This window comes from Schistocerca cancellata, chromosome 4 (assembly GCF_023864275.1).
Source record: "Schistocerca cancellata isolate TAMUIC-IGC-003103 chromosome 4, iqSchCanc2.1, whole genome shotgun sequence".
Classification (NCBI taxonomy): domain Eukaryota; kingdom Metazoa; phylum Arthropoda; class Insecta; order Orthoptera; family Acrididae; genus Schistocerca; species Schistocerca cancellata.
This window is the reverse complement of record NC_064629.1, coordinates 203,947,417-203,971,286: the sequence shown is the minus strand read 5'-3', so window position 1 is coordinate 203,971,286 and position 23,870 is coordinate 203,947,417. Positions and strand designations below refer to the sequence as shown.

General features: G+C 41.3%; 1 protein-coding gene across 7 annotated transcripts in view; it reads left to right on the top strand.

Moving 5' to 3' along the window:
* Positions 1 to 23,870, top strand: part of LOC126183483 (nuclear factor 1 X-type) — a 580,732-nt gene that overhangs the window by 228,520 nt on the left and 328,342 nt on the right. For all 7 annotated transcript variants that reach the window (XM_049925509.1, XM_049925504.1, XM_049925507.1 and 4 more), the window contains exon 3: positions 12,620 to 12,811. In XM_049925509.1, the coding sequence (XP_049781466.1) occupies positions 12,620 to 12,811 (192 nt within the window). The remainder of the gene's footprint in view (positions 1 to 12,619; positions 12,812 to 23,870) is intronic.

Genomic DNA, 23,870 nt, shown 5'->3' with positions numbered 1-23,870 from the left:
TACTATTGTATATACCTGCTATGGGCTGATTTTTCCAGATATGATGTGTTTGTACGATAATGTGCTGCATTCCTACAAAACGTTAATTTTGTATCATGTTAAGCAAATGTGTTGAGCTTTGTATTTGTCGTCCTAGCCCGTCCAGTTAGCCGTGTTCTAACGCACTGCTTTCCGGGCGGGAAGGTGTGCCGGTTCCCGGCACGAATCCGCCCGGCGGATTAGTGTCGAGGTCCACTGTGCCGTGCGGTCTGTGGATGGTTTTTAAGGCGGTTTTTCATCTGCCTCGGCGAATGTGGCCTGGTTCCCCTTATTCCGCCTCAGTTACACTATGTCAGCGATTGCTGCGCATACACTTCCTCCCCGTACACCATAATTACTCTACCACGAAAACATTTGGGCTACACTCGCCTGGTGTGAGTCGTTCTCGGGGGGTCCGCTGTCGAATCATCAGTCGGCTACCAAGATGACTTATTCATACGATAACATACGGGTATGAGTCGCTGTAGAATATACAAAAAGGTACGGCCAAACTTTCAGGAAACATTCCTCACACACAAATAAAGAAAAGATGTTATGTGGACATGTGTCCGGAAACGCTTAATTTCCATGTTAGAGCTCATTTTAGTTTCGTCCACCTACGCTCAATGGAGCACGTTATCATGATTTCATACGGGATACTCTACCTGTGCTGCTAGAACATGTGCCTTTACAAGTACGACACAACATGTGATTCATGCTCGATGGAGCTCCTGCACATTTCGTACGTTTTACAACAACAGATTCGGTGACCGATGGATTGGTAGAGGCGGACCAATTCCATGACCTCCACGCTCTCCTGACCTCAACCCTCTTGACTTTCAGTTATGGGGGCATTTGAAAGCTCTTGTCTACGCTACCCCGGTACCAAATGTAGAGACTCTTCGTGCTCGTATTGTGGACGGCTGTGATACAATACGCCATTCTCCAGGGTTGCATCAGCGCATCAGAGATTCCATGCGACGGAGGGTGGATGCATGTATCCTCGCTAACGGAGGACATTTTGAACATTTCCTGTAACAAAGTGTTTGAAGTCACGCTGGTATGTTCTGTTGCTGTGTGTTTCCATTCTATGATTAATGTGATTTGAAGAGAAGTAATAAAATGAGCTCTGACATGGAAAGTAAGCGTTTCCCGACACATGTCCACATAACATATTTTCTTTCTTTGTGTGTGAGGAATGTTTCCTGAAAGTTTGGCCGTACCTTTTTGTAACACTCTATATATATATATATATATATATATATATATATATATATATATATATATATTGCATTACCTAAAATTTTCCAATCTGTTCAACCATTTACTCGGAAGTGGTTGTGTAACACCTAGACAACGTAACAGAAGGAAGCAAGTGACGACAAAAGAGCGGAAAATTAATAGTCTTACTGCTTCCGCTGTTGATGAGCACTTTAGCTCCAGCGTAATCGCACGTGGAAGTGGCATGAGTTAGTTAAGTGTCCTAGGCATTCTCCAGCGACATAGGTTCCATCCCTGTCACATCACTCTCCATCAAACAGCATGGAAAGGATTATTAGACACGCGTTAACACCTGTACATCTTCCCGATGTATCATATATCTTGTTTAGTGATGAAGTCACATTTACCAATCATGGCCAGGTAAACCACCGAAACATGTTCTTTTGGTCTCTTGGCATTCCCCGTTGGCTTCTTCAGATGGTACTTCGGCGTCCATGGGGTGTAAACGTGTGGTTTGGGAGAGTCAAGCACTAGCTCATAAGCCCGGATTTCATAGACGGAATATTGAACATGCATAAGTATAGCAGGCTCCTAATAGACCATCTTCTCGGATGCTAGAAAACGTTCCTCTGGAGACTAGGAGAAACCTTTGGTACCAACATAATGGCTGCCCAGACTGTAGTGCAGGAAATACTACAGAATGTCTTCACGTGTTGCTTCCAGATCGTTGGATTGGATGCAAAGAACTTGTACGTTGGCCGGCCAATTCACCCGATTTGACACCAGTAGACTTTTGTCTGTGGGGAAAGCTGAAAGACGATGTCTACAAGGACATACTAACTACAGCCGATGATTTGCAACAGCGTATTACTGCAGCCTGCTCAGACATCTGAGCTGAAATCTAAGCACGTGCGCAACAGACGTTCCATACCAGACTGGAAGCGTGTATTGCCGTTGTCGGTGATCATTTTGAAGACAACTTGTGATGGTCAATTGTTTCATTACTGGTCAGAATACACATAACTAATGTATGCACTTGCGTTGGTCTTTAGCGAGTGCTACCACGGGTATTGTACAAGTGTTGCTGTAGGAACTTTTTAAAATAAGATACCTCGTAAACGACTCGTACCAGAATCCTGCAACGAACACCAATGGCACTGTAATTTACCCTACTTTTAGTTTGCTAGTGTCAACAGTTATTGTTCCATTTAAAAAAGTGTATCTTTCCACAGAAAATACACTTCCTAGGTATTATTGCAATCTGTTTATTGGCTAACAATACGAGCCTCTGACTACCAATCCATTATGTGAAAACCGCACATCAATAACACTTTCCCCTTCCGCAATATTTTCGGTGCAAATTTTACGTGATACGCCCTGTATAATAGTAATGTCACACAACATACAGTCGTCCTGACGAAGACTGCCTTCAACATTAATTGGAACTTTGATCTACAGTTTACGCGGTTAGAGTCTAACACGTCCCACTTTAATTATGTCGAATCTAACTGTCATATAGGTTAAAGATCGACTGTTTTGCAAGTAGCAGCATTACTGAATTATAAGATAGTGTTTTATTATTTTCTTCTACACTTTAGTGGAAAATACGTGGACAGACTCTGCTGAAACGCATATGACACTTCTTTCTCTAGAAGCTCGAGGAACGACGCATTTAATATGCAAGTACAGGCCGCGGTAATCGAAAACTCTATTACTCAACTCTGCGTAACATCAATCTAAATCTGAATCAAGTGAGGTGACGGAGTAGGTACGAAACTGGACTCTAATTCAAGAGGACCCTATTTCAAATCTACTTACGGGCAACATGAAATAGGTTTTTTGTGGTATGGTAAATCACTTGACGCACAGGCAGGTTCCATCTACAAGACAATAGCCGATTTGATTCCACATCTTCATGTAAATTAGCTACTACTCCGTCTCTGAAGAATATTACGTCATCTTGACATAGCTGTGCAACCTCCAATGTTCCCGTAAAAGTAGCACTTTGTGGATTTTGAATATCAATATAATACAATTAGGAATCTCTTAGTAAGAATAAAAAAAAGAATTCGAATTAAAAAATTTATTTTATTTAGAGGTAAAAACGGCTGATGTAACAAAGACTTTACATTCTAGCTCTGTGCCGTGCCATTAACGAGAAAGTCACTCGAAAGGACAGATACTATGACTTCTGAACAGATTTATTCAAAAGATCAGAAATTGTTTCGCAAGTTTTATAAACATCTACGAGTTGTGCAGCTGAAAGAATCATTAAGAGCCACACTTAATTTACTTAAATAAGGTCTAGTACTGTTATTTTCAGCTTTTCTTCTACCCTCTTCCTAGGAACGCGTATAGGGGGCCAAATACGAATAAAAGCCGTGCATTATGGTCATTCAATAAGCATTTTCATTTGACCGCCACTCTTGTAGTGTAAGTCACTAAACCGTTGTTTCACATTTGCACTCAACTATTACTTAGCATTTCTGCTCCCCGATGACGGAGGCAGAACTGTAATAGTGAGAATGCTATATTACTAAACAGCTAAAATGGAGTACGGTCTCAATTGCAGGTTGCCGACCTAACGACTTCTAGGGAAAACAAGAATTGATTTTCAATATTTCACATTATTAGTGACTGGATTTAAAATTTTTAAATGCAATTAGAATCTACTCGTTAATAGGTCTATCTTACGTTAAAGGCTTAACACAATAAGTCAAATTTTATAGATAGAAACTATATATACACTACTGGCCATTAAAATTGCTACACCACGAACATGACGTCCTACAGGCGCGAAATTTAACCGACAGGAAGAAGATGCTGCGATATGCAAATGATTAGCTTTACAGAGCATTCACACAAGGATGGCGCCGGTGGCGACACCTACAACGTGCTGACATGAGGAAAGTTTCCAACCGATTTCTCATACATAAACGGCAGTTGACCGGCGTTTCCTGGTGAAACGTTGTTGTGATGCCTCGTGCAAGGAGGAGAAATGCGTACCATCACGTTTCCGACTTTGATAAAGGTCGGATTGTAGCCTATCGTGATTGCGGTTTATCGTATCGCGACATTGCTGCTCGCGTTGATTGAGATCCAATGACCGTTAGCATAATATGGAATAGGTGGGTTCAGGAGGGTAATACGGAACGGAACGCCGTGCTGGAACCCAACGGCCTCGTATCACTAGCAGTCGAGATGACAGGCATCTTATCGGCATGACTGTAACGGATCGTGCAGCCACGTCTCGATCCCTGCAAGACAATAACCATCTGCACGAATAGTTCGACGACGTTTGCAGCGGCATGGACTATCAGCTCAGAGACCATGGCTGCGGTTACCCTTGACACTGCATCACAGACAGGAGCACCTACGATGGTGTACTCAACGACGAACCTGGGTGCACGAATGGCAAAACGTCATTTTTTCGGATGAATCCAGGTTCTGTTTACAGCATCACGATGGTCGCATCCGTGTTTGGCGACATCGCGGTGAACGCACATTGGAAGCGTGTATTCGTCATCGCCATACTGGCGTATCACCCGGCGTGATGGTATGGGGTGCCATTGGTTACACGTCTCGGTCACCTCTTGTTCGCATTGACGGCACTTTGAACAGTGGACGTTACATTTCAGATGTGTTAAGACCCGTGGCTCTACTCTTCATTCGTTCCCAGCGAAACCCTATATTTCAGCAGGATAATGCACGACCGCATGTTGCAGGTCCTGTACGGGCCTTTCTGGATACAGAAAATGTTCTACTGTTGCCCTGGCCAGCACATTCTCCAGATCTCTCACCAATTGAAAACGTCTGGTCACTGGTGGCCGAGCAACTGGCTCGTCACAATACGCCAGTCACTACTCTTGATGAACTGTGGTATCGTGTTGAAGCTGCATGGGCAGCTGTACCTAGCTGTACACGCCATCCAAGCTCTGTTTGACTCAATGCCCATGCGTATCAAGGCCGTTATTACGGCCAGAGGTGGTTGTTCTGGGTACTGATTTCTCAGGATCTATGCACCCAAATTGCGTGAAAATGTAATCACATGTCAGTCCTAGTATAATATATTTGTTCAATGAATACCCGCTTATCATCTGCATTTCTTCTTGGTGTAGCAATTTTGGAGCACGGTCTCAATTGCAAGTTTCCTACCGAACGACTTCTAGAGGCAACAATAATTTGATGTTCAATATTTCACATTCTTATTGACTGAATTTAAAAATTTAAAGTGCAATCAGAATCTACTCGTTAATAGGTGTAATCTTACGTTAAAGGCTTAACGCAATAAGTCAAATATTAAAGATAGAAGCTATATATAGTATTTCTTGAGGGAGCGTAACTCACTGCATGGAAATTACCCACATTATATTGATCCAGTATTGAGAATGAGAGCACTGTGAGATTTGCAACAAGCCTTATACAGAATTTCAAACCGTTTCCAAATTTTTCACCCTGACACCCTCACAAAATAAAGAAACGAAAAAGTTTATCGCTTACTACATTTTCTCTGTTCATGTAGTAAAACTTCAGCTTCAGGAAAGAAGTTTTATTTTATTACTTCTTTACTACTAACTCCATTGGCGACATTTTGCAGACAGTATCCACATATACAGCTGAATATACTTACAAAATTATATCACTTACGACACATAGTTCAGGAGATATGGCGTAGTATAAACATTGAGATGCGTGGAAAACTAGCATTTCTTAAAACGGAGTGCCAACTACCAAGATTATATTTAACCAGTGTTTCATAATGTGAGAACTTAGAGTGTTGCAACAAACTTTATACATGCTGTCTTATACATGGGAGTTCGATTCTTTAAGGAATCGGTGTTGGGCACCTATGTCGCAGTTACGTGACGACGAAGTACTTTCTTGGTTGTGATCTTTCGCGGATAACGATGATGATGATGATGTTTGGTTTGTGGGTCACTCAACTGCGCGGTCATCAGCGCCTGTACAAAGTCCCAATTTTTACGCAGACCAATTTGAAAACTGCTTCCCCAAGAAAATAGTTAAACATACTCGTAAGAAACCATGTAACAAACCATGGCTTACTAAGGGTATAAAAATATCTTGTAACCGGAAAAGGGAAATGTATATGACAGCAAGAAAGAGTAGTGACCCAGAAACTATCAAACATTATAAAAACTACTGTGCTATATTAAGAAAAGTTATTAAAATATCCAGAACTATGTGTATCATGTCTGAAATCAGCAACTCTGATAATAAAATTAACAAAAAACAATTTGGAATATTATTAAAAGATAAACAGGTCAACCAAGAGCACAGGAAGACAGTATTACCATCAAATTGAATGAAAACTTTACGAACAAAAAGTCAGAAGTTGAAAATATTTTTAATAATCATTTTCTAAATGTTGTGGATATAGTAGGATCCAGGTGTTCATTAGAAGATGCTAGGCGGTTAATGGAAGAGGCCATACCTATGCAATTTGATACAATTGAAATCTCACCCACTTCTCCCTCTGAAATTAGGAAAATAATAAACTTGCTTAAAAGCAAAAACTCACATGGAATTGATGGCATTTCCAGCAAAATACTAAAAGCTTGTTCTCAACAGATAAGTAAGATTCTCAGCCACCTGTGTAATAGCTCTCTGGAACAGGGCATTTTCCCTGATAGACTGAAATATGCTATTGTTATACTTTTGCATAAAAAAGGGGATAGATCTGATGTCAACAATTACCATCCAATGTCCCTTCTAACAGCTTTATCCAATATTTTTGAGAAAGTAATGTATTCAAGAGTAGCTTCACATATCTGTAAAAATGAGGTACTAACAAAATGTCAGTTTGGTTTCCAGAAATGTTTTTCAACAGAAAATGCCATATATGCTTTCACCAATCAAATTTTGAATGATCTGAATAACCGAACACCACCCATTGGAATTTTTTATGATCTCTCAAAGGCTTTTGATTGTGTAAATCATGAAATTCTGCTAGACAAGCTCAAGTATTGTGGCATGAGTGGGACAGTGCACAAATGGTTTAATTCGTACCTAACTGGAAAAGTGCAGAAAGTTGAAATAAGCAGTTCTCATAATATGCAAAGATCAGCACATTCCTCAAACTGGGGAACAATCAAGAATGGGGTTCCACAAGGGTCAGTCTTGGGTCCTTTATTGTTCTTCATATATATTAATTACTTGCCATTCTATGTTCATGAAGAGGCAAAGTTAGTTCTCTTTGCTGATGATACAAGTATAGTAATCACACCTGACAAACAAGAATTAACTGATGAAATTGTCAATAATGTCTTTCAGAAAATTACTAAGTGGTTCCTTGTAAACGGACTCTCACTGAATTTTGATAAGACACAGTACATACAGTTCCGTACAGCAAATGGTATGACGCCATTAATAAATATAGACCTTAATCAGAAGCAGATAGCTAAGGTAGAGTATTCAAAATTTTTAGGTGTGTCCATTGATGAGAGATTAAATTGGAAGAAACACATTGTTGATCTGCTGAAACGTTTGAGTTCAGCTACTTATGCAATAAGGGTCATTGCAAATTTTGGTGATAAACATCTTAGTAAATTAGCTTACTACGCCTATTTTCACTCATTGCTTGCATATGGCATCATATTTTGGGGTAATTCATCACTGAGGAATAAAGTATTTATTGCACAAAAGCGTGTAATCAGAATAATAGCTGGAGTCCACCCAAGATCATCCTGCAGACATTTATTTAAGCATCTAGGGATATTCACAGTAGCTTCTCAGTATATATACTCTCTTACGAAATTTGTTATTAACAACCAAACCCAATTCAAAAGTAATAGCAGTGTGCATAAATACAATCCTAGGAGAAAGGATGATCTTCACTATTCAAGATTAAATCTAACTTTGGCACAGAAAGAGGTCAATTATACTGCCACTAAAGTCTTTGGTCACTTACCAAATAGTATCGAAAGTCTGACAGATAACCAACAAGTATTTAAGAAGAAATTAAAAGAATTTCTGAATAACAACTCCTTCTACTCCATAGAGGAATTTTTAGATATAAATTAAGAAAAAAAGAAAAAAAAGAAAAAATAATTTTAAAAAATTTAAAAAAACGAAAAATAAAAAAGTTGTGTTATTAACTTAATTATATTGTTAAATTAACTTAATTATGCCATGTATTGGAAAATTTGACTCGTTCCACATCATTACGAAATATCGTATTCATGATCCATGGAATTAGTATTAATCTAATCTAATCTAACACAATCCAGTCTAGTCACTGTCACAAATGATGATGATTATGATGACGAAATGATGAGGATAACACAAACACCCAGTCCCCGGGCAGAGAAAATCCCCAACCCGGCCGGGAATCGAATCCAGGACCCCGTGATCCAGACACAGCAACGCTAGCCACTAGACCACGAGCTGCGGACGCGGATTATGACGTTGATGTGATCTTGTGGGTCAAATGAATGAGCTGCAAGTCGATACTGTATTTACTTTCCTCACAGATTTTTTACTACTGATGATTTCGCCATATTTACGCTAGTAAGAACTTTGTACACACTGCCTATTCAGCTACACTTTACATCTGCGTGTGATACACACTATGAAAACTAACACCCATATGTCTGTCGGCCATGTAGGTTTGCCGTTCATAAACTGATATTTCGGCTGTCAGCGAGTTCACCTTGTGCCATCGCTCCTCATTCATTATAATGTTGTAGACTGTTTTATTACCAAAGACGTTCCTATCGGTCTGTAACATCTTGTACAATGGCACAGTCCCAGACGATGCGGTCTAGGGTGCCGACTGCTCCACGTTCTCAAGTGACTGTGGTGCGTTGTCGTGTTTTCAGTACGTATCAGGGATATGGATCATGTACCGAGAGTACACCCTTGGTCAGAAAGAAGATAGCGATGTTGGACGCTGGGGTCCGGAGCGAAGTCGACTTTCTAACTCTCCTCAAAGATGTTCCACTGGCTTCAGCTAATGCTGTTGTTTACACACCATTGCCTCACAGATGCTGCTTTACGACAAGAAGCATTGTCATGCTGATACAAGCACTCATCGTCCCCGAACTGTCCCTTTGCTGTACGAAGTGCACAATACTGTAAAATGTGTTTCCATGTGTTTTTACAACCACCCTATCAATGCTTGGCGCTCCCTGTCCGTCATTACATGAGGTCTGCCTTGTCTTGGTTTAGTTGTGGTTCTTCCTTCACGTTTCCACTTTACAGTCCCATCACCAACAGTCGATTTGGTAGCTTTAGAATGGTTGAAAGTTAGTAAGCTTTCCTGACCGACCCATTCTACTGTTACTGCACCTCTGCTGACAGAACAAAACTCCATGTCTCCTTTTGCGCTGGCGGATGGGCTGCTCGTGACACGACACAAATCCCGGAATCATTGTTGCCTGGTGAAGAAACCAGTGACAAAACTGCTCCCGATGTGGAAAGTACGTCGCTAGTAAGCCCTCCACACGCTGTAAGTGATAAGGGCAGTAACAATTGCCATGGAGAATGTTCCACACGGTCCTCTGGCTTACCGTGAACTGGTGGGCCAACTGCCTGGTACTGACACGGCGGTCGCCTTCCACAGTGATAATCACATTTTCCTCCAAGTCTGGTGTACGAACATTTCGAGTACGTCCTTCATGATTTCCTGCTTCCTGAAAGGTCCCTGTCTCAGACAAACGGCGAGACACTGTTGCAAACATTGAATGGTGTCCAGCGTGGAAACCAAGCATTTCCGGACATAGGTTCATTTGACTTTTTTGTTTCGTATCCTCTCATCGATCAATCTCTAGAGTTTTTACACGGTGAAGAAAAATCACACTTAATTTTTTTTATTCCCTTTAAATTAAAATCGTCCGCAGCTCGTGGTCTTGCGGTAGCGTTCTCGCTTTCCGCGCACAGGGACCCGGGTTCGATTCCCGGCGGGGTCAGGGATTTTTCCTGCCTCGTGTCGTTGTGTCGTCTTCATCATCATCATCATCCATTCCCATTACGGCTGGAGGAAGGCAATGGCAAACCACCTCTACTAGGACCTTGCCTAGTACAGCGGTGCGGGTCTCCCGCATCGTCCCCTACGCTCCTCGGAGTATGAGACCACATCTTCATCATCATCATCAAATTAAAATCAGGTTTCTAATGTGGAGTATATATTATACAGGCTGACAAAAAAGTGAAGCACCCAGTAGGCGGGGAGGAAACGAATGAAACTTCAGGGGTTGAGAGGAAAAGTGATGTTATTTCAGTGATTACGATAAACCAAGTCATATTTACAAAGAATTTGGTAGTATGAACCCACTTATCAGTATGATGTTGCACCCCCACTGGCGTGGATGCATGCTCTCATTTGATTGGGAAGGGGCTCATAACACCGTAGTATGCCCTTCTGAGGCACGCTGGCCCACAACTGTTTTATGTGCTCCTCGATATTCTGGATACTGGCAAAAGAACAGATTTGACGTCCGAGTTGGTCCCACACGCTCTATCGGGGACAGATGTGAAGTTCTTACTGGCACTGGAAAACTACAACATCACGCAATCTGTTCAGAGAGACTCGTGCCATGTGTGGATGTGCCTTTTCCTACTGAAAAATGGCACTACGATACTGTCGCACCATAGGTAACACGTGAGGGCGCAGGATGTCTGTGACGTACCGTTGTGCGGCCAGAGATCCTTCAATCACTACCAGCGGTGTCGTGAAGCTATACCCGATAGCTTCAGATACCATTACGGCAGGGGTAACTCCGCTGTGCCTCTCCAAAACATTGGAAGAATGGGGTTTCTCGCAGGTCGCCGCCATACTCGCCGACAATGATCACCCGAGGTAGTGTAGAACTGTGGTTCATCACTGAACACAATGCGACGCCATTAATAAGCAGTCCTTGTTTTCCGGGCACGGCATCGTTCCAGACGCTGCCATATTTTGTGTTGTGTTGACGGCAACATACGCATAGGGCGGTACTTCCTTAAAAGACTGCTGCTAGTCTCCGACCAATGGTGCGCACTGAGAGTATGTCGCAGGGCGTCCATTACTTGTTCTCGGATGGCATGTGCAGATATGAAGGGTTTATAACGTGCATGGTGCACAATACGGCAATCCTCCCTTGTGGTGGTCAGCCGTGGACGATCGGAACCGTGGCGGCGAGTATGCCTGGACTTACATTCTGACACAGTCCACCATCGGGTCTCTACCACATATGAATGCCCCACAGATATGGGTACTACACGATTCGACCAGTTGGCCAAATGGAGTTCAATGAGGCCCATTTCACCTTTCACGTGCTGATAACGCTGACTCACACGAGTACGCGGCATCTCCGTGTCCTTCACAGTGATCATTCAACATCTGACGCTGCTCGTGCCCTTTATATACCCTGCCAAGCCTGTGAGAACTCTAAATACGATCAACATTCTGGTGGCCATTCTACATGTGACAGAATATGTACAAAATCGCAACTCCAATCATTGACATATCCGCCGTTGGTACGCACGAGTACTAAGTTACATTAGCATCTGACCATGTCTTCTGCGTGCTTCACTTTTATTTTCAGGCTGTGTATTTCATAATGGTGTCAGTGAAGAAAAACATTTAAATAGCTGACACAGATCATAACCATTCTCTTTTACTTGTGCTTTAGCGGCATGTCGGAACCCATTCTCTTTTCCTCGGGCTTTAGCGGCGTGTCGGCAGGCAGACCAGTAGAAACGGATTAACTCAGTCTTATTAAGCAGAGGACAGTTGCGCTGTTGCTACACGTGCTGTACCCGTAAATTTTGTCGAACGTAAACTGTTTTACGTGTGTTTGTGCGCAGAGTACGCGAGGAGCAACTTGGAGCAATTCCAGGTTTCGTCTAGAGGGGCGTAAAAAATCGTTTACAAAGGAGACTCTTGCCGTCTAGTACGTCAGATTCCAGTTTTCTCTGTGATGTTGCCTGATTTTGAGGCTTTCACGCCTGACCATTTCAATCACGTTCTTATTATGCGCCGAAACTGCTTTAACGCACCTGAGAGCTGATTGCTAATCAGCGCATGCATTTATTACGTTGGCCGGCCGAGGTGGCCGAGCGGTTCTAGGCGATACAATCTGGAACCACGCTACCGCTACGGGCGCAGGTTCGAATCCTGCCTCTGGCATGGATGTGTGTGATGTCATTAGGTTAGTAAGGTTTTAGTAGTTCTAAGTTCTAAGGGACTGATGACCTCAGAAGTTGAGTCCCATAGTGCTCAGAGCTATTTGAACCATTTATTACGTTGTATGCTGTCAGATGTACGTCTCGCGTTTTTATGCCATTTAAAAGATAATGTATATGTAGACGTGCTGCATCTTCTGACTGTTACCAGACGTCATCTAAACATGCTCACATTTTTCTATTTGTCAATTTTCAGAACGAGAAAGTGGAGGTAAAGCAGAAGTGGGCGTCCCGGCTGCTGGGCAAGCTGCGAAAGGACATCACGCAGGAGTGTCGGGAAGACTTCGTGCTCAGCATCACGGGCAAAAAGCCCGCCATGTGCGTCCTGTCCAACCCTGACCAGAAAGGCAAAATGCGCCGCATCGACTGCCTGCGACAGGCTGATAAGGTAACTCACTCCTCCTATGTAATAAAACTGTCAAGTCACTTTTACAGCAAAAGATAATTCCAAGTTATTTCTCAAACTTCGAGACACATACACCATAAAAAAACTTGTCTTTCTACCATACACGTTCGGATTTCAATTAGAGACAAACTGCTAAGCTCAGATCTAATGATAGAATCCTTTTAGGGACGGACTAGTTTCAGGTGACACAAAGTGTTAATCGCACTAGTGAGTATACAACGGTTGTTCCTCGGACGGACGTTGAAGTACTGTTTTGTAGGTCAAAAATACTCTTACTTTTTGACGTAAACTACATTTAGATGAAAAGACTTTCAGACCGCTTTCATAGTTAATACATTCCATCACAGAATTGCTGTTCTGTATTGCTTATAAAACCTTTCAACATGTGACACAACCTCTTCAGTATAATCATAAAATAATTCTTTACATATGGGAGGAGGTGGGCGTCAAGAGTCATTAAAAATTTCATGAGCAGGATGATCGTTGCAACAACTATCCTACCTTTCTTTCCCAATCCGTTTATCCAAAAGGTTTTTGTGGATTTCACAACATTCATATTTACCTACACAAGGCAATCGACATATTAAATCACCCTTGCACCACATAATAGACTAATCATAACAAAGCCTTCATATGGAACCGATTTCGTCCTGTTACGGTGCCGGCTTATCGGCTTCAGATATTGATTTGATTGCTATTTCGATCCTGGTATTCATAGAGACAAAGCAGTGCACAAGTAAGTTAGGTTCTTTTCACAACGGTCCAAACATTTTTTATTCGAATTTGATTTTGTTCAACACTCAACAATTGGGGCTGTCGTTTTGCACATATTGCCTTCAATAATTAATTCTTCTACAGTACAGTTACTTTCGCAGTGCAAGCGTCGTTGGTAATGGGTTGATAGCGCAACATTTCCTACCTAGTCGACTTCCTAATAGTGTGTACCTTCATTTCCTGCAACTCAAGCTAACCAACTATTTGGATGGTGTTTCTTGTGATTAATTATTCTACAGTACAGTTACTTTCGCAGTGCCTATATCATTGTGCACTTGATCGATATTTCCTTCTGTGGTTGCACCGAGCATCCTGGAGGACTGCGATTCAAATCCGCGTCCAGACAACCAGATTTAGATTTTCGGTACTTTCCCTAAACGGCTTAAGGCAACTGTTGGGGCGTGTGTGGTACATGCATGATGGTGCACCGGTACACTTTCATGTGGCTGTTCGGGAATGCGAAGTACGAATCTTCGACAAAGCGGATAGGTCGTAGCTCGCTAATACCATTTTGAGTGGTTTCAGTACATTTGGAGCACGCATGGGAATTTTGAACCTGTACTGGCATCGATGAGGAGATGTGCTGATGTCTGGCTTCACATGAACGGTGACTATGGGGAACACTTTTAATGTGTTTGTCCTCAAGTGCATATCCGCAGTCTGGATCCTTGCGCACCCTAAGGTGTTCTTGTACTCAGTCGTACGAGAAGCGTTCAATAAGTAATGCAATACATTTTTTTGGGCCACTTTCAATTGAAAAAAATGCGAAACTTGTTGTGGGACATCGTAGAATATTCCCGCTTCAACCCCAATGGTCACATGAAGTTCCGATAAGTGGCGCACTACACGTAGCCTTCAAAACTGCGTCTGCAACGGAGGTGCGTTCCAAGCAGATAGCAGTCATAGGGAAAACCAGAGCATCGCAGATATTCATAGGCGCCTGCAGAATGTCTACGGAAACCTCTCAGTGAACAAAAGCACGGGGAGTCGTTGGGCGAGGCGTCTGTCATCAGCGCAACAACGTCGCGCAAACATGTTCTATCTTCCGTGTGCCGGCCGGTCGCACACAGCTGTGACTCTTACAATGTTGGAACGTGCGGACACTCTCATTCGAGGTGGCTGACGGATCACAAACTAACACTTCGCTGCACAACTGGACGTCTCTGTTGGCAGTGCTAACACACTCATCCACCAGTTGGGGTACTCACTTGATTCCTCGCCACCTAACTGAATACCGTAAAGAGCAGACATTTGCGCGGATCTGCTTACGCATTACAGTCGGGATCTCGTACGTTCCGACTTTCATCTGTTTGGTCCAATGAAGGATGCACTCCGCGGGAAGCAGTACATGGATGATTGGGAGGTTATTGATGCAGAACGACGTTGGCGCCGACGTCGACAGGTAGAGTTGTACCATGAGGGGATAGAGGCGCTCCCAGTAAGGTGGTGAAAGGCCATCACATTGAACGTGGATTATGTTGAAAAATAAGGTTTTTAGGGCAAAAGTGTGGGGAATAATATGAGGTTTTGCAGTCCTGAATAAAACCAACCTGCTTATTGAACGCCCCGCGTAATACATCGTATCGGGGATGATAATTAATTGCATCTCTCACTGTCTTCTATTCATCCCTTTCTGTATAGGTAAACATCGCATCATTCGACTTGAACGATTCAGCTAAGCCACGGAATCCTTGAGTACGCTAACTAGTTCGGATGCGGGATCACAAGTCTCCCGACCGTCTTGCGTTGCTACTCGACTTCCCTCGTTTTTATCAAAGTTACTTCGCTTCTTTTTAGTACATACCGTAAACTGTTCGTAGATTCGGCTATTTTGTCACATCGCCTTGATTTCATACATACATATGGCTTGTCATCTCTATCATTCGTGTATCGCTTTTACAGTGGCCGAAGCACAAATTCTGAAGAATTACAGGTTAGAGACAATCACATAAAAAATTTCAGGGCACTACGACTCACAGTTATTGACTAATATATAATATGACTACACCAGAGAAAAATGTATGTTATTTAAAATTTCTTACATTGTATGCCTGTGACTTATCATTCGTGTAGAGATTTAGATTTCATTCAAGGGGCAAATGCAATACGTTACATTTCTCCGTTAACAAAAATTATTCCTCAAACTATTCATCGGTGGGACATAGTAATTTCGCTTACAGAAATTTCAGCACTTTGTTGAAAACGTTCTATTTTTTGGATGCAAGACGACAATAGGTCACTAGAGAAAGTTGTCATGTAAAACACTTCTCAATTGTCGCATAAATGTGATAATAAAAGACACGAATATGGTCACAGCATGTATTACTTCTGAATTCGAAAAACCTGTGTCGTAAGCTGAAGTTATGATATTCATGTAAAGTAAATTCATCACACAATTATAAACTGCAATCTGGAATTAAATAAGAAAAACACACTAAGAATGCTGTGCGACAGTTACAGACACTCGTACGTCGTACCTTCTATGTAACTAAAACACTGGCGGTTCTTCGTACAGCAGAAACGCATTTTGTTGTAATAGTTACTTAAAAATTCTTATTTGTGCCGAGAGAAAAATGTAAGTGAAAGAAGAGATAGTTATATAAATTACATTAGTAAACAGGCTCATCTTGGGCTTCATCATATTACACGTATTCTTGTGCAGCGTTTAACTGAGCGATACATGAAATACATTCATATAGGTTACACCTCTTTTTCGGTTTCTTCCTCGATAAAGATGTATCTTATGCAGAAGGCCAATTCCAGATTACGGAGGTGAATTCGAATTCCAAATGTAACTCAATTTATATATTTTAAATGTCTGTATACTGCAGACTTCGACCCGTAATAGCTGAGAACATAATGAATCTAGTATATAACTACTGTAGGAAACATATTTTCCTGTTCTATTACTCACAAAACGTCTCAAATTAGAGAAGAGCGTATTATTGGATAAATTAAAGAAGACTTAATATTGCATCTAGGCATTATTTTACAAAATTTAGCCGATGGAATTGGATTAATTCTTTATTAACAATGGATTTCACTGCAAAGTTAAGCTCTGCAACAAGGCATTGCTTTGCAGTTGAAAGTTTAGGTCTATAATAACAATCATGATCTACAATAGTCATGATTATTTCACGATTGCTCGCAGAGATTAATACAACTGTTCTACTTCGTCAGTTCCCCATTCTCAGTAACTTCTCGACACGAATTAGTTTGATTTCTTCGCGTTTGCGTCCGATACAGAACATTCAGAGGTTAGTGGTTCACAGATTGCTGCGATGTTATAACTAGACGGCGAAGGGGCAGGCTGATATTTCGGGTGAACTTTGTAAATGCTGTTACAGTGCTGACCTATAAGCTCAAGCTCCACGCAGCGTAAGCCGTCTTTCCATTTAAGGTGAGCACAATTGCTCGTCCATGCTTTGTCTACAGTGCTATGCACTACACGTAACTTGCTTTGGGTTCAACAAGAATTTGCATGTAGTGTGGTTGTATTTTCAAGTTCGTAATTGAAGCACAGTGTATTATTTGCTACAAAATATAATGTTCTAAAGTTTTTGAAACGTTTATGACGTCCACTTACAACCTGTTATTTTGAAGTACCACATTTCCACAGTCATCTGACCTACATCGCTACTTGTACTGAACAATTAGCTTATGATCCTCTTTGTCACAGCACCTAAACGTATCATTTAAAAGATGGAAAATTATCAAACGTCTCTCCAGAAGAAAAATAGGAAAAGGGATTTAAGAAACAAATATTCCTAAATATGTTTCTAAATTATCGGAAAATTACGTACCGGTGTATATCATTATTGCAGTGTGTTTATATTTTAACTACGAGCAATTATTTCAGAATCCGACAAAATGTCAGAAGTCACTTTCCTCATTGAAATACTTACTTGGCTTTCAGATTTCGTCTGTATGTGAGTAAGAAGTTATAATTATATTCTAAATTACAAATTTCTGAGTATTATTTTTTAATAACAGAGTCGTCTGTTCGTATTTTCGGTAAACTGTAACCATACGTTATTCTTCATATAGTCCGAAATGGTTTTAACGAAAGTTATTTCATAATAGTTACCTACAAGAGGAACCGTGTATGTTTGTGCATGTATTGCAAAAAATTTCTAGACTTTATAAATGGTCACTTATGTTTTGAGAATAACTTTGTACTGAATTCTTTAGGAGTCCTCATACATTGTACTCGAAAGCCACCATTAAATAAGTTCAACTTTACATCTCAAGAATAACTACCGGACACGCACCTGTAAAATAATCTGCGATAGAATGACATTACAAATACAGGTGACAACGTAACGGCAATAATGAGCGTGGCAGTTAGGTGGGTGTCATATTCACTTCTCTAAATATCGAACTGGTCAAACGTAACCACTTAAGGTATGCTTCATGCACTCGCGTGTAGAAGACACAGCTTGTCCTTCAGCTTATAGCTTTCATTGAGATATATCTCATGATAGTAACATTTCACTAAATCACCATAGAATATTAATTTCGTAATTTAAATTAAGTGCATTTAGAAACATATTCTTCAATGTCACAAGTCGTAATTTCTTTGGAAAGCCAACCAGCAGCCCTTGAAATAGTGATATGAGGACCTGCATGGTGATCGCACCATTGTTAACAGCTGGCGACATAACAACTGATAAAAGCTGTTAAAGTCGTCAAGATATTTTTGGATGTCTTTGTTTACTGTCTTCAGATTTGAGGGTTTGTCATGGGTAGTATAGTGGGTCAGTTAGCTGTGGAGTTCCGACTAAGATAAAATGAACCGTGTTCAAATTCATGCCGTTGCTACAATTTTTTTTCTGCCATTTACCGTGGCCTACACTTCTGGCAAAGTTTTCTTTCTGTGGTGAATGCTAGGTTGCAACGTGCTGGGGTCGTTCAGTAAAAGTGAGCTGGCAAGGGGAACTGGCCAAGTGACAAACAGAGGTGAAAGGAAAACGCACATCACTATCATTATTACTTTACGGTGTATATCACTGAGCAATTCAAACAGGTGCTATAGTTGTGGAATGCTGTACTTCTTTCAGGACGAATAATAAATGCGTATCTGTAAAGTACTAGTAGATTTACTTTTATAATGATTTGCCGTTATCATTTCTGGAACCAGTAAACTCCGATGACGGAACCCAGCCTCTCAAAAAGCACAAGGAAGTGAGCAACCAAATCCGACCTGTGGTCTGCAAGGAAATTTAGTATTTCCTGTTTATGATCGTTCATTTTCAACTGTTACTGCCTTATTCGAAGCAAGAACAGTACAGTTTTTATTTCTGTGTAGCCTTTATGTTTTTCCACATTTCATTTCCTACCATAATGAAAGGGAAGACCCCTATAGGTCTATCGACTTCTTTTGGAAGTGGCTCGAGTGGGACCCATTTGGGATTTTGCTAAGGGTATTTTCAGTTCCAGTATATACCTTATAACCATCAGGAACCTGCCAAAAACTCAGCTCAGAACCAAAGGATTTGACTGACATTTTTTCAGCGTCTCATGGGCTGATTCGCCTTATTACCAGAGAACAGTCACTGCGCATTGTAATTCGCTTCTTGAGCTTGCAGAAGGGGAATCCATAGTCCGAATAATTAATATACTGGAAGGCGAAATAGAATGAATGTTACTTTGTTTTTAATGCTGAACAGCTGTACGATACCTACAAACGCTTTTATTATTACCAGCGTTAGGCATGTAATTTTATTTCAAAAACCATGTTTCGCAGCCATATAAGAAGGAAAATGTGCGACGTGTGAAGATTACGCAAGGCGATTTCTAAAGAGCAGCGCCACCTTGTAACCTTTACGCACACGCGCGCATTCTCGGAGACGAACTGCAGAGAAAATTTGTGACAGCCACTTTCGCCGTGGCGTCACCCCGCGATAGCGAGAAGGCCTTATTGCCTACTGCTGCTGCAGCGTGCCTCTTCACGCTTCTTAATTGTGGGGAATACGTTTTATTACTGACCCAGCCTTATGTTGCGAGCCGAGCCTCCTGGTAGGGGACGCCGCCCGGTTCTGTTGACACACTTTCTGGTACAACACATGTACCTATCACGCGCGTCTCCTGTCCCTACGTAATGGGTCATACATCACTCGTGATGCTGAGCACCAGGAAAATGGCGATTCAATAATCGGATAATTTACTTTTCGATTTATGGCACGCTTAAACTCATTTCCTTCTTATCAGCATAGTATAGAGGATTGTGTGTTAGTATTTGCCTACGCTGTCACTTCACATAATTATGACCATCTGTTAATGTACAGAGCTCACACAAGAGCTAGATGATCTGGAAGTGACGCAGTCACGTGCTCATAGGCCTCCACGTGTGTTCCGGGCAAGGTCGTGCGCGATGTTTTCAAACCTTTTGAGGAGTGCAATGCGGGGGATTCATACTGCATATACTAAGATCGAGACCATCTCAGCGATGTTCAGCTGTGTTGATTCCAGATTATTTGAGGCTAAAGAGACTCTTCAAAGCATCAATCCCCGTCTATGCACGTAAACAAAATACACAGAGCACGGCGACGTAAAAATGCATTATAAACAAAACTATTCCACAGATGAAGTTGCCTTACGTTTTTACATAACGTGTACCAACGAAACAAAAACAAAATTTCATTAATAGTGACGTCAACTTCGTGCCAAGCAGAGAACTTTTTACATTTATCTCGTAGTGTTGTAACAGCCCCGTTTAGTCAACATGGCAGTGGAAGAAAGGCGTTATTTTTATCGTGTAACGATGTTGAATGAATTCATGCGATACTAACTGTACAATAAGCCTCCATTTTCTCTCTTATATTTTGTATACGACAATCTGAGTAGATAAGGGATATTAGAGTGTACGCAGAGGCCTCAGATGAACTATTTTCCCTCTCTTTATTCGCGAATGTCATATGAAGGAGATCTATAAACTGCAAATAATATCTATGCCGCTGTAGATACATAGAATGGTCGTGCATTTGGTGAGAAGCTGTAAGAGCGATTTCATACTTACTTTTTCAATCATACGTTGAAATGAACCCTACCTTGTACTGTACCTTGATACCATAAAACATTGTGCACACCCTAAGGATAGAATGGTGATTAATAGTAAGTTTTACACTGCTTGGCACGTAAAGCTGCTGAAACCGTCTTCTGAGAACACAGTATCACTTTGCAATAGTCACGCACAACCCATTGGCTACAGAATGCCCTGGGTATCATTAGACAGCTTCTAAAATGATTATTATCATAAAAGAAAGACGCTAAAACAGTTCCGACTGCCGAGACATTATTCGCTTCATAATTTCGTAATTTACCAGGATAACCACTGACTGTGACTAATTCAGAACCTCGTCCTTGCACATGACTTGATGACACGTTTTTTATACTGTCCAGTCTATTCACGTGGTGTAACAACGTCATAATTTCGCGTTCGTTACATGCACAAACTCAATAAAAACCACGAATCATCCTTCATATGGTCAGGGACAACCTCCTAACATGGTGTGTGTGTGGCTTACACCGACAGTATGTGACAAGGCACAGACGGTAGTTCGGGAAACTAATACACATTACAGAGTATTTGATGCAATACACAAACGTAGTGAGGGTTCCGCGAGAGTTCAAGACAGGCAGAAGTCGTCGGAAACTAACTAAAGGCAGATTGACGTCGGCTGGAGACAGACAACTGTTTTTGGATCGTTTTTAATGGTTCCAATGGCTCTGAGCATTATGGGACTTAACATCTGAGGTCATCAGTCACCTAGACTTAGAACTACTTAAACCTAAGGACATTACACACATCCATGCCCGAGGCAGGATTCGAACCTGCGACCGTAGCAAATCGTTCAAATGGCTCTAAGCACTATAGGACTTAACATCTGCGGACATCAGTCCCCTAGACTTGCAACTAATTAAACCTAACTAACCTAAGTACATCACACACTTCCATGCCCGAGATTGGACTCGAATGTGCGATCGTAGCAGCAGCGCGGTTCCGGACTGAAGTGCCTAGAACTGCTCGGCCACAGTGGCCGGCGATCGTTTTTAATCACGGTACATGGAAGTGGTTTAGTATATAATGATAGCATATTTCTTAGACTGTGTGCAGACAGTTATTTTATTTTCATAATCAATTGTATTATTAGAAAACTATATCGTAATCCGAGAAGACTTACAGAACAATCAGTACAAGTTTCAGCGACTGGAAGCGAAACCAAAATGTTATCTGTTGAATGCCAGTTACGATGTTTGTGTCCGGAGTTGATACTACGTGGCGTAAAACACTACAGATATCGAATAAATGAATTAAACATCAATATATTTATTTATATTAAGTTCATAGTAAAATATGTTATATATAACTTACATTTTTTGATTGTCTGTCCCACACTCGTTCTCATATATCAATCACTGATTTTTCTGCACGGTAATGTTGATCACTTGCTAGCAGGTTCAGTCACTGAATATCAAAAGCGTCGTGCTAGTACATAGTTATCTCACAGCAAGTCTTCCGAGATCTGGGGGCAGCACGGTGTGCGGCGTCTTGAAACTATGCAAGGACGGATAAATTTCCATGCAGTGCACAGGGCGAAGACGACGTCCTAGTGCCACCCACAGGAATACGGCGAGCCATAGAGAGGGTGTGGTTCGCGCTGGCGGCCAGTTTAAATGGATCTTCTTCGGCGAACGCGCGGTGCACCATATACTGTTCACAAAAACACTGTCTATACTGCAAATTACCAAACAAAAAAATCAGAATCTTCGAACTCTTCAATATTGACTCACGTTGCTCAGATATCCAGATGCAAGAGCTATTAACTGCGATAGTAGATGAAGGAACCATGTCATTTTTACTGCATGTAAGACAAATTCCAAGGTACTGAACATTTAGAGAATTCTGAAGAGTAGTGCACTGGATAACACTTATGGAAAAACTTTCGACCATGAAGCAGAGTATTACCAACATTTCTTGAGATTATTGTCAGATTGCAGTTACTGAAACAAAGATAAGTTACGTCATTCTTGATGGGACTGTTTTCAATAGGACTACAGCGCTATAGAGATAATGAGCAAACTCTAAAAGTGCAGTTTGAGTTTCCTCTACAAAGGCAAAGAGCCTTTCGGAGTGGGCTATTCTCCAAGAATACGTCAAGGTATCCTCAAACTATAAGACCTGATAATTACGTTCCGCAAACCCATGTTAGATGGATTAGGATTATAAAAGAAGAACTTACTAGTATAGATTAATGTTCCGACCCTGCTACGTGGGACAAAGAGGAAAATTAGAGTTTAACGTCTTATCGACTTCAAGATCATTAAAGACGGAGAAATAACTTAGCTGGAGGAGGATGGAGGAAGGAATCAGTCGGTTCTTTTCTAAAGGAACAATCCTATTATTTACCTGAAGCATTTTAAGAAATCTGCAGAAAGCCTGATTGTACGGCCAGGCGGGCTGTGAGACATATAGGTGAAGTATAACATGGTAGATGCACGCGACAACTTAACAACCGACGATCTGATGCTCCGACCAGACTGAACAAGGTTTCTTACATTAGCCTACGTAAATTGTGGTTGGTTACCAATCTCTATCTCAGGAATGCAATACACAAGTAGTTAAAACACGAAAACAAAAGAGCAAAATTTACGTCGTTGTCAATAGGTAAAATATGCTACTCTCCTCTACAATACGTTTCTGTGTTTTATGGAGTATTAAAATATTGTGTTACTAATTTCGTCTTTGCATATAGGACGTGAAACACTCTAAGATGAAAGTAGTAAGTGTGCGTTTTACATCGTTACGTTCGAAAGTCACCACGGAAGGCTGAAATGATCCTTTGTAAAACGCAGGTTTTCCGTTTGTGAATATACACCTGAGCATTTTACAGAATAAAAGGGCAGAAAATTTTCGAGGCGAGGAAACAAAATAGAAAAGAGCCATCTTCTATTAGTACACATTGCTGCAGTGGTTTCTATAGCACACCAGAAGCACCAAAAAGAATACAGAATTTTAAATGACATATACGATCGCGTGCTGAAAAGCAATGCCTCCGAATTTGTGTGAAAACTCTTAAGGATTTTTAAATAAAACAAACTTTGTTAATATCCTACATTTTCATTCTTCACGCCTACAAATTTATTCCTCAACAGTCTCCCTGGCGACGAACACATTTCTGCCAACGAGAGACCAATATTCCACAGAATGTTTGGCTTTGTTGACGGAGCCACAAACTCAGCTCTGCTTGCATCGCTTCATCACTAT